General features: G+C 48.8%; 6 protein-coding genes across 6 annotated transcripts; 2 read left to right on the plus strand and 4 right to left on the minus strand.

Moving 5' to 3' along the window:
• Window positions 1-932: 932 nt before the first annotated feature.
• KY384_002201 (uncharacterized protein) lies at window positions 933-2,204 on the minus strand (the record flags this gene model as incomplete). The annotated part of the gene is made up of 1 exon (XM_044810727.1): window positions 933-2,204. One exon carries the CDS (start codon window positions 2,202-2,204, stop codon window positions 933-935), a length of 1,272 nt encoding a protein of 423 aa, XP_044672701.1.
• Window positions 2,205-3,498: 1,294 nt separating this feature from the next.
• Window positions 3,499-3,866, minus strand: KY384_002202 (uncharacterized protein; the record flags this gene model as incomplete). The annotated part of the gene is made up of 2 exons (XM_044810728.1): window positions 3,499-3,636; window positions 3,669-3,866. The coding sequence occupies 2 exons, from the start codon at window positions 3,864-3,866 to the stop codon at window positions 3,499-3,501; spliced, it is 336 nt and encodes a 111-aa protein (XP_044672702.1).
• A 1,366-nt stretch (window positions 3,867-5,232) lies between these two features.
• KY384_002203 (uncharacterized protein) lies at window positions 5,233-6,498 on the plus strand (the record flags this gene model as incomplete). Its single annotated transcript, XM_044810729.1, has 1 exon — window positions 5,233-6,498. The coding sequence occupies one exon, from the start codon at window positions 5,233-5,235 to the stop codon at window positions 6,496-6,498; it is 1,266 nt and encodes a 421-aa protein (XP_044672703.1).
• A 752-nt stretch (window positions 6,499-7,250) lies between these two features.
• Window positions 7,251-8,548, minus strand: KY384_002204 (uncharacterized protein; the record flags this gene model as incomplete). The annotated part of the gene is made up of 5 exons (XM_044810730.1): window positions 7,251-7,481; window positions 7,533-7,691; window positions 7,754-8,018; window positions 8,073-8,384; window positions 8,442-8,548. The coding sequence occupies 5 exons, from the start codon at window positions 8,546-8,548 to the stop codon at window positions 7,251-7,253; spliced, it is 1,074 nt and encodes a 357-aa protein (XP_044672704.1).
• Window positions 8,549-11,963: 3,415 nt separating this feature from the next.
• Window positions 11,964-13,382, plus strand: KY384_002205 (uncharacterized protein; the record flags this gene model as incomplete). Its single annotated transcript, XM_044810731.1, has 1 exon — window positions 11,964-13,382. The coding sequence occupies one exon, from the start codon at window positions 11,964-11,966 to the stop codon at window positions 13,380-13,382; it is 1,419 nt and encodes a 472-aa protein (XP_044672705.1).
• A 1,297-nt stretch (window positions 13,383-14,679) lies between these two features.
• KY384_002206 (uncharacterized protein) lies at window positions 14,680-16,068 on the minus strand (the record flags this gene model as incomplete). Its single annotated transcript, XM_044810732.1, has 1 exon — window positions 14,680-16,068. One exon carries the CDS (start codon window positions 16,066-16,068, stop codon window positions 14,680-14,682), a length of 1,389 nt encoding a protein of 462 aa, XP_044672706.1.
• Between the last annotated feature and the right edge of the window lie 422 nt (window positions 16,069-16,490).

The raw sequence follows: 16,490 nt of genomic DNA on the forward strand, positions 1-16,490 counted from the left end.
GAGTATGGACACTGCGGGCATTACTGGCACCAAATGACGTTATTTTTTGTTCTGATGAGTGGAGACCGATCGCATTTCTGATAAATATTGTGAATGAGGTATCCACGAAAACAAAAATTAAACCTGAATGTCTGCAACCATTCCAGCTGTCGACTGGTGTCATATATTATTCGGTGGCTGCGCGTATGAGCTTGGTTGCAAATCGATCTACAACTCGGGGAAAAGATCTGGCTTATTCTTTACTGGGACTTATCCAAGTAAACATGCCATTATTATATGGCGAAGGAGCTCGAACTGCGTTCCGACGATTACAGATCGAGATTATAAACATTTCTGATGATGAATCCTTGTTTGCATGGCGGACTGAAAAATGCACATTGTCTAATTCCATACTTGCAAAGAGTCCACGTTACTTTGCAAACTCTGGGGAGATCTTCTGTGAGAGACATAGCAGTCTTCAAAGAAATCCTTACAGTATGACTCATAAGGGCCTGATGCTCGCTGTACCCCGGCATAGTATTTCTCGCCAACTGATGGGTTACTTCGCAGTATTTTTAGAGGTGTACGAATGGTAGCCAGAACGAAACGATTTTCTTGTCCTAGAGAACGACCCCAAGGGAATTGTCCGAGCGCATAAATTTGGAAATGGAGACGATCCTCCTGTGTAGAGCTCGAGGTGCAATTTCGACCACTTACTGAAGGATCTTCAACACACAGAAACGATCTACGTACAGTAATATGATCAATGGTGTAATTTCAGGTGAATCTCATCCAGAATCCGTCTTGTCCCCATTTATGATGCCAGGGAGCTCAAAGGCTTGATGAAGGCATTAGGCACCTTCTCAACATCGGGAATAGATTAGTCTGCCTTCTTGCGCCCATGGCTCGTAGGTGGGCGATCTTTTTATGCGACACGCAGATTCAGGGCACTCTCAAAGTTCACGAAAGCCACTCTGGCGGCAAGGCCACTGTAGAAGTTCTCTCCACTTTGCCTTGCCCGCTCCCAGATCACTCGCACCGTCCGAATGTTGCTTCAAAGAATGATACGTCAACGTATACTCTCCCTCTTGCACACAAACATTCCCGTCTTCAGGTTGCGCGAGGAATTCAACAATGTGCCTCAGAATCGCGATACCCAGTCCACCTATCCACCACCTCTCCTGGAACGTTCCGAACAATACAGTCCAGTATGCAAGCAGGATCAAAGCCATTGGCTCTCTCCTCTTTACCAGTGGGAAGAATTGATCGTCTAACAGGTTACTCCAGACCATCACGATACTCTCATGATCAGCATTCACTGCCACGATAGCAAATGACGTTTTGAGAAATTTCAGAGCCGCATGAAGTATCATCTTGTCGACACTTAAGGCTGTATGTTGGTCAATCGCTAGTGCAAGGGCATCAAGTGCTGATAAGACCTGCGGTGAGACGGCTTGCTTGATTTGACTTTCGATGTCGCTTTCGGTACCTTCGACGCGTCGATGGCAGAGCATAGGCTGTAAAAAGCCATCCATTATGGTGGCGCCAGCGTTCTGGACAACTGAGTTGACACCCCGAACCAGGACAGAAATCTCCAACCAGTCGTCGATGGGCGATGGGTGCCGAGACTGATAAGTTGCCGCACAGTAACGATTTTGTGTCGAAGCTAGGGCATTGAGTGACAAGAGGGCCGAGGCAGCACAAAGAGCTTCCTGATTCTCCACGTTTAGGGTACAGAGACTAGGGATGTAGGCTTGGAAGGCCAGGCGTTGTTGTTCCAAAGAATGGCATTCGTATAGATGGCTTTGCTGCATCTGCCGCTCCGTTCGATCAAAAGAGTCATGGTAGAAGCTGGTTTTGAGGATCGATTCTCCAATAACAGGGGAGACATCTAGTATTTTCTGCGGTTGCTGTTCTAGGGGCTGCTTGGCATATGCGCCGCAGAGATGGGAAGCACTTATCGATAACATACTATGCATGAGGTACGGATGAGCTTTGGCTTGCTGGGGAATCTCATGCTGCCACATCTGCCGCAAATGGTCATGGGCCGAGATGATTGGGGCTACAGAGCTGCAATAGTGATCGAAGAGGCGGAATTCAAGATCTGAGAGTCCAAGGAGGGAGATCCCTGTCTTGACTGGTGACAATCGCTTGACTTCTGACGGTGACGCAGGAACTGAATCTATCGTCGAATTTGATGATGGTGTGGCACAGGCTTCATCCATAAGAACCGTTGTATTGCTACAGTGCTCATGTCGGCGTTCGCAGTGCTGGCATGGTGCTCTAGCGTCACACTACTCCCTCGTTCAGAGGAATCATTCGTAGTAAGAAGATCTACGCCGGAGCCTCACCTTCACCCGCCTGGTCTTGCATTGCTTGCAACCAAGCCTACTTTTAGGGTGGAAACGTCGGGAAGGCATGATCCTTGATTACGAAGCGCTGTGCCTGTCTTACTGCAAAGACACAGACGCAAGTATAGTTGCCCATTGGGCTGTGTGTATGTGAACATTGAAAATGAACGGTCCCAAGTTCCGTGCACACGTATGACAGAAGATTCGGCCCTCGTTTGTCCGGATGTTCCATTGACAATTTTGATGGCGCTAGGGGACATTAGGCTTAGTGTACGAACTATGCGTACACATCATCACACTCTCTGTACCTTTCAGCCTTACTGTTTTATTTACTTGACCTTTACGTCCTTGTTTTGAACTTCAATCTCTACTAGAAACCGTGGATATGAAAGAGGTGTCGGAGACGCTCCCCGCTTGCAATGTTCTGCTTCGCAAATTTGCTAGGAAAGAGTACCTTGCAAGACATTTGGTACACTGACTAGCGTTACACCTTCTGGGGCCAAACCAAAGAGACCTTCGAAAGCCGGAGCTGCTACCGAGTACCGCATCTGCAAATTGTGTCTCACTGAGCCCAAGACTGATCTCATTCGAGAGACTCATCTACTTTGTGCGCAATGAGAATAAGGTCAATTATCAATGATACCTGAGTTCACCTAAGGACTCATGTTGGGGGCCAAACCCCTAGTGCTTATGGGGGACTTCACGAGCCTCACCCAGAAACCTTTCGCTTGAGATTAGATCGAATCCTTTGTTTATATGGCGTGTTTCAGTATTTGTCAAGTGGCTGGCCAGCCCGGCCAGGATCCAGAACATTTCCTCGAGCTTGCGATTCACGGCTGGCTCCTACTCACTCAGAGATCACGCCGCATTCTCGTCCGAGGTCGAAAATCTAGATCAGCAGATCATGGCAAGCTTCCTATTACCTCGTGACGACTCGGGACCAGCCTGTTACGCAAGTCGAGGCAATGACGACAATGGGAACACCAAGATTGAGGCTGACGGTATTCAATCGCCATGTGGCGGTTCCAAAACAAATGTCACCTCTTGTTGTATTACAGGGCATGAGTGCACTCAAGATGGCATTTGCCATTTCCAAGGAGCGCAAGACAAGTCCAGCGGATACTACATTGGGGGTTGCACTGATAAAACGTTCAACGACGCAGCCTGCTCAAAAGCGTGTATTGAATTCAACCAGCACGATGTCATCTTCAATACAACGAATGGTCTTTGGTCCTGTTGTTGGAACAACGATCAGAAGGAGATAGATTGCACCGACCCCACCCGGCAGACCTTTCAGGCTGCCCCTCTAAACTCGCTGTCAGCTGCCCCAAGCTTTACGCCAATATTGTCATCAAGTAGTTCCTCCTCCGCAAGCAGTTCCGCCACAAGTAGTTCTGCATCTTCGCCCGCAGTGACCTCTTCCTCTTCTACAGCTCCTCCTTCAGCGGCCGATACGCCTATATCGTCATCAGGGGGCCTAGGTTCGGGCGCAAAAGCCGGGATTGGCGTTGGTTGCGCGATAGCTGGGCTGGTCATCATTGCGGCCCTGATGTTTCTGGCCTTGAAACGGCGAAAAGGAGGACGAGAGCAGAAACAGGAAATTGGATTCGCGGGCGAAAAAGCACGAGAGGAGCAATACGCGACGACCTCGATGATGCCAGGGGAGCTGGATGGTGGAGCAAGAGAGCCAGAGCTTGCTGGAAACCCAAGGTCTGAATTAGAGGCCAGCACAAGATTCAGACATTGAAGGACATGTCGTGGTTTTGGAAGCCTTGCACATGACGGGCTACACACTGGGATTACGACTCATGAAACTGAAGCGGGACTATATCCTAGGAGCTAATAATATGTCTGATGCTTTTGCCAGATGTCACCCATGAAGATTACAGACCTACAGACACGGGCGGATATTCCGGCGTCTATGATCTGGAATATACAGCGTGGACATTGGGCACCTCTTCGAGAATTGCCAATTACTTGGCTCTGCGCTATGAGCATCTTACTCTGTCGCCGACGGCAAGAAATCAGCAAATATCCTCAAAACTTGTTATTGCATGCTCGCCAGGCTCGCTGTTGAAGTGAAACCGGGATATCGACATAGACTCTGGCGACGAGGACGGACTTCAGTAGTCTGATGCTAGCTGCAAGCATGCACCAAGGCTTCGGTACACGTATTTGACTTGATGAGATATAGGCATTCGGCCCAGATATCTGCAGAAATGCTTCGCGTGCTTTCTTGCCCACTGAGCCGTTGCACGCAAAGTCGCTCAAGGCAGAGTCGACTGCAATGTTCGTCGGAAGTTCGACGCCAATAGGGAAAGCCCTTGGCTAAACGTCGGGTTGAAGATGGACCATCGGAGAGCGAAGCATGGCGCAGTACTTTTTATACAAACAGAGGAGGGCTTGGACAGAGGCGCTTGTCGGAGATGACATTGATGTCAAACGCTGCAGTACTTCGTTTTTGATCTACTATTCCATGTTTCTGGTGGAAATGCTTCCTTCTGATATTAGATGTCCAATGAGAAGCTTTCTCCCTTCAGCTTTAGGCTCTTTGGGTCTCAATTCGCATGAAAGTGAGCATGGACCAAGCTCTGGCAACCCTCAATTCTAGGTATCCAGTTGGCTATGCAATTGTCACTGCAGCCTCTCTCTCAAACCATGTCTATTCCCGCTTCACGTCCTAATATAATCTCTTGGCACTGATTCGCGACGTATGTAATTAAACCTAATCTCAAACCGTAAACTCATAATCTGGGACTTCTATTCTGACATTGCCTGTGCATTAAACCTTGAACACGTCAGCCGAGAAAGATCGAATTCCTTCCATGGCTGCAGAAGATATGGCTCCGTTTTGACATCCGCGTCCGCGTCGAGTCATCCTCATTCATTGACCCTCTGAAGTATGAGTGCACGCCGAAACGCCTTTCTCTCGCGGACTGAGCCGTTGCAGAGACACGCGTCTTTGGAGCTGCAGCATGATCGCATATCAGGGCCATTGAGCTTCTTGAACCCCACGCGCGCGGTCTACACGCATCTCTCGCCTCCAGTGAAGCCTAGCCAGGGTATCTCAAACGGGGCGCCAGACGGCCATCAGTCTTCCCATGGCGATCACCCAGCATCTAGACTCGAGTTCAAATGGCGATCCCGAGACAATCGGAAGGGTCGTCATACCCTCCTCGTTGACTCTTCCACCAATTCCGTCGCTCCTTCAAAGACGACTTCGTTGCGCGAAGTCTGCAAAGGGATACTCCGCATGCTGACTCAATTCCCTTATTGGGACATCTCCTGGCTTGTCGCCACAATTTTCACCCTTGGTTCCGTCGTCTGGGTCATGAATTCTTTCTTCGCTTGGCTCCCGGACGTGGCGCCATCTACAGAATTCGACAAGGAGATACTCTACGCTGGAGGCATCACGGCCTTCATCGGAGCTACGATCTTCGAAATCGGTAGTATCTTGCTCATAATTGAAGCGGCAAATGAGCACCGAGAAGGATGTTTCGGCTGGGCGCTGGAAAGGCTCGTGGAAGGCGATGATTCGGATGATGGCGGAACGCTGCGGATCAAGCCGGATAGCGACCGATGCGCGCATCATCATACTAACAAGAAGAATCTAGTTGGGAAAGGAGACACTGGCATGCTGGAGAAGACCGTGGACGAGCGTGGCAGTGGGAAAGGATGGACTTGGTTCCCATCGCGGTACGACTTGACGAATCACTACCTACGCGAGCTCGGCTTTCTTGCCGCCCTCGCTCAGCTATGCGGTGCGACTATCTTCTGGATCTCAGGCTTTACTGCTCTTCCCGGCATTAATGATAAGCTCTCAAAGGGGCTCTCAGACGGTATTTTCTGGACGCCGCAGATCGTGGGTGGCTCCGGCTTTATCGTATCTGGGACTCTTTATATGCTTGAAACGCAGGAAGTATGGTACAGGCCTGCATTCCAGGTGCTGGGGTGGCATATTGGGTTTTGGAACTTCATAGGAGCGATTGGATTCACTTTGTGTGGAGCGCTTGGCCCCGCATCTTTTACGAATAGTGGCGCGCTGTATCAATCTTCGTTGGCGACTTTCTGGGGGAGCTGGGCATTCTTGATTGGATCTACAATACAGTGGTATGAGAGCTTGGATAAGCATCCAGTTGAAGTGAGGAGCAATAACAGTAACTTCTGAGACGATTTCGCCAGACAAAACTCTATCCTTGATTGTAAACGAAAGACAAAAAGCTCTTCACCTTGTTTCGTCATCTATTCTATCGAAACATACTGTAATTAGTTAATCTAGATCTATAAAACACAAGAACGATCTGCCTTAGCTAGAGATTCGGCTTTGGCATCACCGCATAGCAACTCACTTCAAGGAAAAGTCAGTTACGTATCAGGATCTGGTGCTCTAATCGTCTAAATTAACTCAGATCCGTCAAGCGCATACAGAAGACATTCTGTCACTGAAAAGGACCTTCCTCATGATCCTCGCAACCAGAAATCCTCACCACTTCCATCAATCACCCTTTCAGATCCCACCTCGCCATCTCCCTCCCTAGCACCTCCTCAACATACTGATGTCTAGGCTTCAAATAGACCCGAAACGGCATCGGGCTCCGTCCACTCAAGCCATCATACTCATTCAAATCAATCGGCTCACCCGGCACTTCAGTCATGTCGAAAGCCCAAAGCATGCGCGAGATCGTGAGCCAGATTTCGCGCTCGGCGACGAGCATACCTGCGCATATGCGGCGTCTGTGAGTGGAAATAATCGTTAGCTCAAGGTAACAAGGGGGGAGGCAAGGGGGCAGCAAGGGCTGGGTGCGCATAGGGAGGGGAGGGGGTACCCAGCTCCAAATGTCCAATGATCGCGTTCGTACGGGTTTGGTAGATTTGCGCTCTTGGCTGAGGAGAGAGGGTCGTTCGTGTAACGCTCTGGCTTTAGAGGTATAAGCTGAAGTCCTGCTCTGCGAGTAATGAATGAGTTTCGAGGGTGGAAAGTAAGCCTACCTTGAAAGTATCTGGGTCTGAATACCGCTCAGGATTGTGGTGCATGGTCCAAGTATTGAGGACGATTGCAGTGTTCTTGGGAATGAAGTGGCCTTTGTATACGAAATCTTCCGTACTAAAGTGTGGCGTACCGAGCCAGAAAGGGTTTCGGCAGCGCTCGACCTACTGGTGGATTAGAGGATTGAACGAAGAGAAGTTGAGCTAGATGCGCACCTCTTTGATGATAGCGTGACAATATGGCAGGTTTCTCTCGTCATCGATATTTGGGAGACGGTGTCGGCCAATAACGCGGTCCAACTCCTCTTGGGCCTTCTGCTGAATATCGGGATAGGCTGGTATAAGGGCCGAGAACCATTGCATGATACCGGCAGTCTATTGCAAGCAGATCAGTAAGATGTCATGTAAAAAATTCTGAATGCGCTTGCTGTTTCAACGCCACCAATCATGAAGGCAGAAGCCAAAATCCTCATGTCCAAAGCACCTAGGTATTCCGTTCTAGGGGCTTGAAGCATGCTTTTCGCGAGGCAGTCCTCAACCGGTCTTCCGGCATTCAAGTCTTGCTCCATGCCATCAATGATCTCTCCATAGGTCTTGATGAGCGTGTCATGAAGTCTTTTGCCACGGCGCTGCATGAAGGTCGGAATGAATTGTAATGGTCTGATAAAATCGACTAGATTTGACATAGGCCCTGTGCAATTCCTGGATAACTTTTAGTCCTGACCTAGAGGAAAGGGGATACAGACTGTCACTCACATAAACTCACGGCTCAATTGGAGGGCCTGCCTCACCAATGGGTGCTCGATGCTATTAGTACGCATGCCAAAGGTAATGGTGAGCATGTTGTTGAGGGAGCAGCGACCGGCATGAGGCTTGAAATATTCATTAGTCAACCGGGATAAGAAGAGGCGTGAATCATGTACTTGAGGATTGATGGGGACCATGCCACAGTTGCTTTCTCGGTTCAAGGCGTGTAGCAGCACTGTCGCCTCTTTGTCGAGAACATCAGTGTACTTGTTCACGGCTCGTGTGTTCAGCCAAGCCGTGGCAAGACCTCGATGTTTACGCCTTTTGCTGAGCTTAGCTACATCGTGTCCGCTTCTCTATCTGGAGATACCCACGTACCATCTGTCATTGTACGGTGTCGCAGTAATGCCCCGTCCAGCGAAGATCGTCTGGCTTTTAATAAACATCTCTTTGCGAGAAGAAAAGATGTTGCCATTGGTGACCATGAGATCTTTCGCGACGGACGCGTCGGATACAACAATGAAAAGCTGATTGCCAAGCCAAAGAGAGTATATTTTGCCATATGCTTTGGCCCATTTGTCAAGTATAAGCTCTGGATAGTGTGTCAAAGAGAAGAATGAGCCTGCACAAAGTCAGATACACCAACGAGCGGCCGTGAGAGCGGGATCTCTAGCCACACCAACAATAGGCCAGCCCCTTGGACCCGAAGGAATCTTGGATCTTGGCTTGATTCGGTGAAGCTTCGCGGCTAAAAGAGGCGACAACGCGCGATCGACAGCAACAAGAAGAAGGCATAGGGCAGTTACAACACTTGTGACGATAAACACGTCGGGCATAAAATGGAGAAGTGTCCTCATGATGACGAACTTTTGAGTGAAATATGAGTTTGAGACTCGAGAAGTATTTCGACAGACAGAGACAACAACTTGCACCTCTCTTTTCTAGGAACCATCGGATTCCAGCGGAGATAAACCCTAAATTTTGAATGGCTTCTTTCAAGGATCTCCATCTCGTTGAAATATAATCGAAGCAACGCTTTGGGCAGGGAGACTAATGTGCCGAAAGAGGCAACGGCTTACACATCGATTGTGGAGCCGTAATTCTTCGGTTGGACTATCGATTTATGGAAAACTCGAGGCTCACAGACTCTCTGCGGCTCACCAGGAGCAGAACATTCCCTGCAGTATTTGCTGCGCAACGGAGGTTATTCATGCTCACTTTACCGACACTTGCTTACATGAAGTACGTCGAGCAGGAAGATCTGCTGAGCAAGCGTAAAGCCAATGGCTGGTAAGTACGACACCTGATCTTGCTATGAGGTTTTTGGAAGATCACGACGTTGTATGGGTAGATCGCGCGCTATCCGCATAGTCTGGGTAAAGTGGTGTCCTTTTCCCGGCTTTGTCGGACCTGACGACAAGATGACACTATACTAGACCATGGAATATCAACCATATACGATAGCTAGTGTCGCACTGAGCCAGAGCTCGACAAACAAGGATGGATGCGCTGCTATGTGCACCTGTGGTTGTAGTACAAGATGTATTCCAATGCCAAGAACGTTCTAGTAAGCAGAACAACCCTCAGAGGCGGTGATCGATTGCTGGAGAGCAGCCTCACACGATCAGTTGAATCTAGAACATGAGAGCTCGATGCAGATGACAGGTGTAGCTTGTCTGAAAGACAGCTGTAGGTAGTTGACTCCCACAACCTCAAGACTTCTCGTAGATCCGCTAATCAGATTAAGCTCAGCGCTAAAAAACCGGCTTAGTCAGCTGAGGCACTAGAGCTCGCTTAGATCAAATATGACGAGCTAGGCGAGCCGCAACTTCCGATGCTGGTGAATGGGTCGTAAAGATTGCTATTCTGCTCGAGCAAAGCCAACGCGAGATGCTGTGACGTTGTTCAACATCGCTCACTTTATCGAGTGCTTATGAGGCGTCCAAAAGCTGCTTTGGACCTCTTTTAATGATGTCCGTGCGCAGTGCCTATGGATTCTCGCCTTCCAGTGGATCAACTGCCATGACGGACGAAGGATGCCAAGCGTGGGCGTGCTTGACACGGTCAGACGTCATTCTTCTACCTGTAGTGAGGTTTGTGCAACTTGAGACTACAATGGCCCCTTCTCCAGGCAAAGACCGTTGCTCTCAGCTATTTGAGCCTCCGACCAGCGCGATTGGCCGTGGCCTCCTTTAGGCTCGAGCCTGCCAATGACAGGCAGAGTCTATGAGGCATCTCGGCCCAGGTGATTGTTGAACGCTCTCCCTGTTGACTGTTCGTGAGGAAATCCTCATGTTCAAGTTAAGTCATGGGAAAATTTTCTGTTACGTAAACACTAACAAAATCACAACGTCACCTGCACTAATCCTTGTCTCTTGCATCTAAATACCCACAATTTCTTCCTAATGATGCCTCAATGTCCTAGAACTGACCGATTTGAGTATCTGAAATGCTACATTCATGACGAGTACGCAATCTCTTCATATCAAAGATACAGTCTAAGGTCTCTCGAATACTGAATCGTAAAAGTCAGCCTTTAGCAAACCTACCCTGAGACACCATAATACTATTTTCCCCTGCATTAAGCAAAAGATCTGGTATGGCATCAAGACAACTGCTGTCACGCCTGCCCCTTTGGATCAGCCACTGGCTTGGATATCGACCGTCGCGACCAAAACCACCTCCTGCGTGGGCGGTCTACCTTTGGTCTTTCATCGGCTCTTTCATCGGTATCTCCGTTGTCGAAACAATCTTCATGCAAAGTTCCTACTTTCACGCTCGACATGCTCCGATTATTGTCGCTTCACTTGTAAGACTCGCCCAAATGCCGGATTCTGCCACTGTTTTGCAATATTCTCGAGTTCTCTCCATTGAATGCACCACTTACTAGAAACTAGGGTGCATCAGCAGTCCTCTGCTATGGCGACATCGAAACTCCGCTTTCTCAACCGCGTAACCTGATTGGCGGCCATTTTCTTTCTGCCTTGTCCGGGCTTTGCGTAACGAAGCTTCTTCGCCTCCTACCGACCACCAATCGCTTCAATTGGCTGCGTTGGCTTGCTGGATCCTTGTCGACTGCGACCGCAATAACTGTCATGGCTGTGACTGGAACTACTCATCCGCCCGCTGGCGCAACGGCCCTACTGGTTGCAACTGATGATATGATTTACGCAATGGGTTGGTACTATCTACCCGTGGTCCTTTTGAGCACCACCATGATCTTGGTGAGTGCTTTGATCGTCAACAATATTCAGAGGCAATATCCGATGTGGTGGTGGAAGCCTGACCCACCCGGTCCTTCTATGCAAGACGAAAAGGGGACAACAACGAAGACTCCGTCGAACAGAGCTGAGGGGAGCCAAGAGACGAATAGGGCCTCCTCCGAAGTTTAGTGTGGGCATTACCAAGGACGCTGCAGTACTCTCTTACCATCCAAAATAGCAATAAGCTTACGTATCAGGCTTTCAATTGCATAGGTTGTCACGATGAGACATGTGACGGGTGCCATGCTCCAAAGAAGAGCTCGGAAATTGTAACCTAGCATTGAAGGTTCGTTGATCTCAGATTTCAGCTTGTACAATAAATGTGGAAGCAAACTATCGGTTGCACAATTCGTTCTTGCCAGAATAGCTGCCCCAGGGATGAGCGTACGGATCGGGGTGCAACCCGACTCGTGCCTTCCAAAACGGGTGGAGTGTCCAAAGACTTATTTCACCTTCCGGCATAGCCGCAGACTAACACTCTGCATTCTTGGTATATGTGTTAGCATAGCATGAGCTACGGGATACAAGGCTTTCAAATATCATTGCTGCAAAAGCTTACAGCGGCCTTGCCTCTTGCCGTCCTGCTCAAGGTCGGAATCACTAGACTCAGGTCTGAGCAGTAAATATTCCGGATGCAATGCTGTACTACGACTCAAATTATAATGTTCTAATTTGCAGGTCCCACAAGCACGCGGTGAGAGACCTAGGATGGCACCTTCGAATCCACGGGGTTTCCGGAAGGGAGCGTGAAGCCCTTCTCACCGAGTACGGCTCACGGACCATACGAGACCCCCGTTTCAGGCTTGCGGATAGCACCGATGTCCGAAGCTGGCTGGCCGATCCTGTCGAAGGATACTTATGCGCAAGATGCAACTTCATGACGAGGAAATACATGCACCTCCTCATGCACTGGGAAAAGGCCCACTATGATTTGCACAATGCTCCACGTCCTACTTTTGCGGAGCCTAGAAGCCATGCCAAATGCATTTGGATGCAGACCCTCTACCCTTCTCCCTTCATTAGATGGTTCGCTGTCGAGTATCGGAGGGGGTCCATTTTTAGCGAAAGGCATGAAAAGATGCCCGTTGGTGCCGAGTGGCGACCGGAGTTTTTGAATGATTGTATACATAACCTACGTGAGACATACAAACCAGCCCTTCTTGGCATGCCTAGAGAAATCCGAGATATGATATACGAGCTTGTCCTTACAAAGGACGCCACCTACCATATTGAAGACATACTAGGCCCGGTTGAGCCCGAATTCGGTGGTGGGATGATTGACGATGAACACGATCTAGCGTTCGGCACCTTAGGCGATCGAAAGAAGCCTTATGATTTCCGAAAGGTGGCTGAACGTGACCTCGAAGCCTTCTATCGGAACGGACAACCTACTAAGCTACGAGCAGTCATGCTATCTTCTCACCAAAAGCAGCCGGTCAATCTTCTTCGTACGTGCTTCGTGATATACCTGGAGGCCGCAGAATTTTTTTACACCAAGAATCGTTTCTTCATTCACATGCGTTGGCAGAACTTCATGACCGCGATCCACTTTCTCACATCGCTTCGTCCCCAAACAAGAAACCATATCCGTGATTTGGGCATCAAGAGTCTAAGACCTCCTCAAGGAGCGGAGAAACCGTGGGAGGGACCGTCGCCCAAACAGGCGCTCCTCTATTACTTCTCCATGAGGGAATTTCTACGGGTTTGCGTACCTTCGATGTCCCTCAAATCTATTGTCCTTTGCTTCAATCTCCAGGACATTGACGAGGGAGGCCACTTATCTCCGCGCTCTTCTACCCAATCACCTTGGCTAAATCCATTCTTACGGCTTTCTACCGCGTCAATTGAGATCCGTATCGCAAGCTTTGACTTCACGGGATATGAGACTGGAACCGGCACAATCGACACTTCAGCAGGCAGGCTTGTTGATAAGCTCTGTGTGGTGGATCGTTTGAAGTGTATCAAAGGCCGATGGGGGCACGGTGATGACTACGGTGGTGATATTTATGCGTGGTGGAATCGAGTGCTTCCTAAAAAAGGGAGAGAGATATCATGAAGGGTTCGGTAAGGTGGAGACTTGATCAGTACAACAAGTTTGACAGTCGCGGCAAAAGTTATTCTACACTGAACATTTGGGCCAAGCTTGCCATCGAAGCAAGTGACGCTATGTTGAAATCGTCGACAAATCCTTACGAATGAATATTCTCGGAGGACATCGATGCATGAAAACGACCGCTTCAAGCCCCAGGACTTATACTTTGCAGGCTTGAATCTACTACTGTCATATTAATCGTTTCTTCCCACGAAAGCAGAAATTAGTTTGGAATCGCTAATTCTTAATCTGATATCGTATTCAATCGCTTCAAACATGAACTTAAATTGAATGTTAACACATTTCAAGCATAGGGGTTTCCCAGCAACTGCAAGTTTGGCTATACTACTCTCAACGTGCTTGTTTCGAGAACGACGAAATGCCCGCCAGTCACAACACGCTAAGAGCAACCCAAAGCCTGCCTAAAAAACAAAGAACAATCACCTACATCTACCTTCACTCACTCCACCCTGTGAGAACCGTGCCCGCATCACGATCGCTAACGCCAAAATGAAATCTTCCCATAACTGACATCACGTTCTATTCGAGCCTTCGCGGAGACTAATTCGAACTATAATGAGACGGAAAAAGCATGCAGCCCGCTGAAGAAATGCCGTAAAAGCCCGTGTGCTTGGTGTATCTTGTCTGGCTTTTCTGCTGTTATTGCGGATCATTTCTTCTCCTGTCTGCTCATGCATGAATTACTGGTGGTGGTTCCCTTAAGGAGCTGATACTACGATGTCCGCTGGGAGGGGAAGGGAGGGGAGGGGGGGGGGGAGGCTGTGGTGGCGCGCTGTCCTTATAGCTACCCGCGTGACATATCGTGTTGGAGGTGCAATTGCAGTCGTTCATTGATTTGAAACAAGGGAAAGTCGTTTATGTTCGAGTCGAGTGTTTGTTCGCTGCTTGCGGATCGCCTAGGAGGTTGGTAAAAGGGACTAACAGGCCCTGGATAATCGGGACTTGTACTGGATTGACAGAGCGAGGAGGAGAAGAGGGGTGTGTCAGAAGAAAGCCGTGAGTTGTCATTGAGATTCTAATCTTAAAGTAAATATTTAACTTATGCCCGGACTGAAAAGCGAAAGAAATCCATCAACGTAATCGAACAATTCGTGACCCGTCATATTTGGAGGCCGTTACACCATTCCCATCCATGCTGCCGTTGCCATGCTCCTCCGACCAATTTCCGTCACTGGTATAAAAATGAACCCCAATCTCAACTCCCCAGTATACCGGCGCCTTCCATCCTCAATCACCAAACTCACCACGAAAACTTCACCTTCTCCCACTCCTTCCCATTCAAATACTGAAACCCCTTCCCATCAACACTAAAAACAACCGTCAAGCTCTTCTCCTGCAAAGGCCACGGATCCTCCTTGAATAACCGATTATGCACATCAAATGTCGCCTTATCCTTCAAAAGATGCAGGAACGTATCCACTGTCTTCTTATCATCAAACACCTTCCCACCATACATGATCGCGTCAATGTAGACATTACCGAGCGTGTGGCCTGGCTTCGGCACCCATTTCTTGCGGTTGTGGAGTTCCTCGATCTTTCGGTGGAGGTCGTTGATTTCTTTCTGGAGTTGGTCGTTCTTATCTTTGAGTTCGCAGGCGCGTTGGGTTTGGCGGCGTGCGCGCTCTTCGGCGTCATGGAGGGCTTGGTGCGCCTCGTCGAGGAGGGTGCGGTTCTTGTCGGCGCGCTTGGAGGCGTCTTGGTAGTTTTGGCGGGCGTCTTTGAGTTCGTCCTCGAGGTCTTTGATCTTGCATTCGAGGGGGGCGATTTTCTCTTGGAGTTCGGAGAGTTGGTCCCTGGTTTGCTGGTGGTAGATCTTTTCTTCTTCGAGGGCCTTCTGGACTTTCCTCAACGTTTCGAGGTCTTTCTCATGTGCCTCTCTCTCCTTTCGAAGTTCTTCTTCAACCTGTTTACGGTACTGTTCTTCTTCGATGAGTCTTTTCTGCACTGCCTTCAAGGTCTCAATGTCATCCTTATGCTTTCGCTCTTCTTCTTCGAGGGCATGCTTAGTTGCCTTATGGCGCTCCTTTTCATCATCGAGAGCTTTTTGGACAGCCTTGTGCTTTCGCTTTTCTAATTCGAGAGCATTTTTAGTTTTCTGATGATGTTCTTTCTCTTCGTTTAGGGCGTTCTGGACTCTCTTCAAAGTCTCCACATCTTCCTTATGCTTTCGCTTTTCTTCTTCAAGGGCATGCTTCGTTGCCTTATGGTGTTCCTTTTCATCTTTGAGAGCTTTCCGGACTTCTTCCAAGGTCTCAAGGTCTTTCTTATGAGCAAGTTCCTCTTTCTTAAGCTCATCCCCCTTCTTCTTCAAATCGTTCAATGCCTTCTGGTACTTGAATTCGAGCTCTTTATATTTCAATTCGGAATCCTCCAGTTTATTTGCCAATTCCTTATTGCGATTGGTCAGATCTGAGTTCTCGTCGCGGAGCGATTTGTTCTTGGTGTCAAGAGCTTGATCGTGGCGGATAAGTTTTGTGATGATTCGAACATGGTGCTCATAGAATTGCACAATGTCATTCGCTGGTCGGATTACATCGTCTTCAGAGTCGGATTCGACAGACTCCGTGCGGACGATGAGATTGTCTCTAGAGGCCTCAAATGCCTTGAGCTGACTGAGAACTTCCGTCATGGTGATGGACTGTTGTTAAATAAAGTGGGTTGAACTGGGCAGAGCTAAAGGGATAGTTCAGATCAAAGGCGGATTCAATATTTCGGGTAATTGTTATAGTCTTGAACTGCTTTCTGTGGTTGAGTTGAGTGAAGAAGACGTTGGAAACATCCATCCTTTTATGCCTTTCGAGAGCTACGCGGTGAGGGTCTTTACAAAGTCTAGAAACCTTGGGATCTGTGATGATAAGGTTCTACAGAGCTCTGGACTGTCATTCTGGAATGCCAAGAGCATATTTCCAGCCAGCCTTGGGAGTGTGGCTTGCATATTCAGCGTTATTGATGGCAGACATCTGGGCAAAATGAGCGTACTACCGGCCGCAAGATGGCTCACTGTCATGAACTAGCCTGTGACTATTACCACAAGGAGAATAAACGCCGGAA

Source organism: Bacidia gigantensis (genome assembly GCF_019456465.1).
Source record: "Bacidia gigantensis strain McMullin 20006 chromosome Unknown contig_134, whole genome shotgun sequence".
Lineage (NCBI taxonomy): Eukaryota > Fungi > Ascomycota > Lecanoromycetes > Lecanorales > Ramalinaceae > Bacidia > Bacidia gigantensis.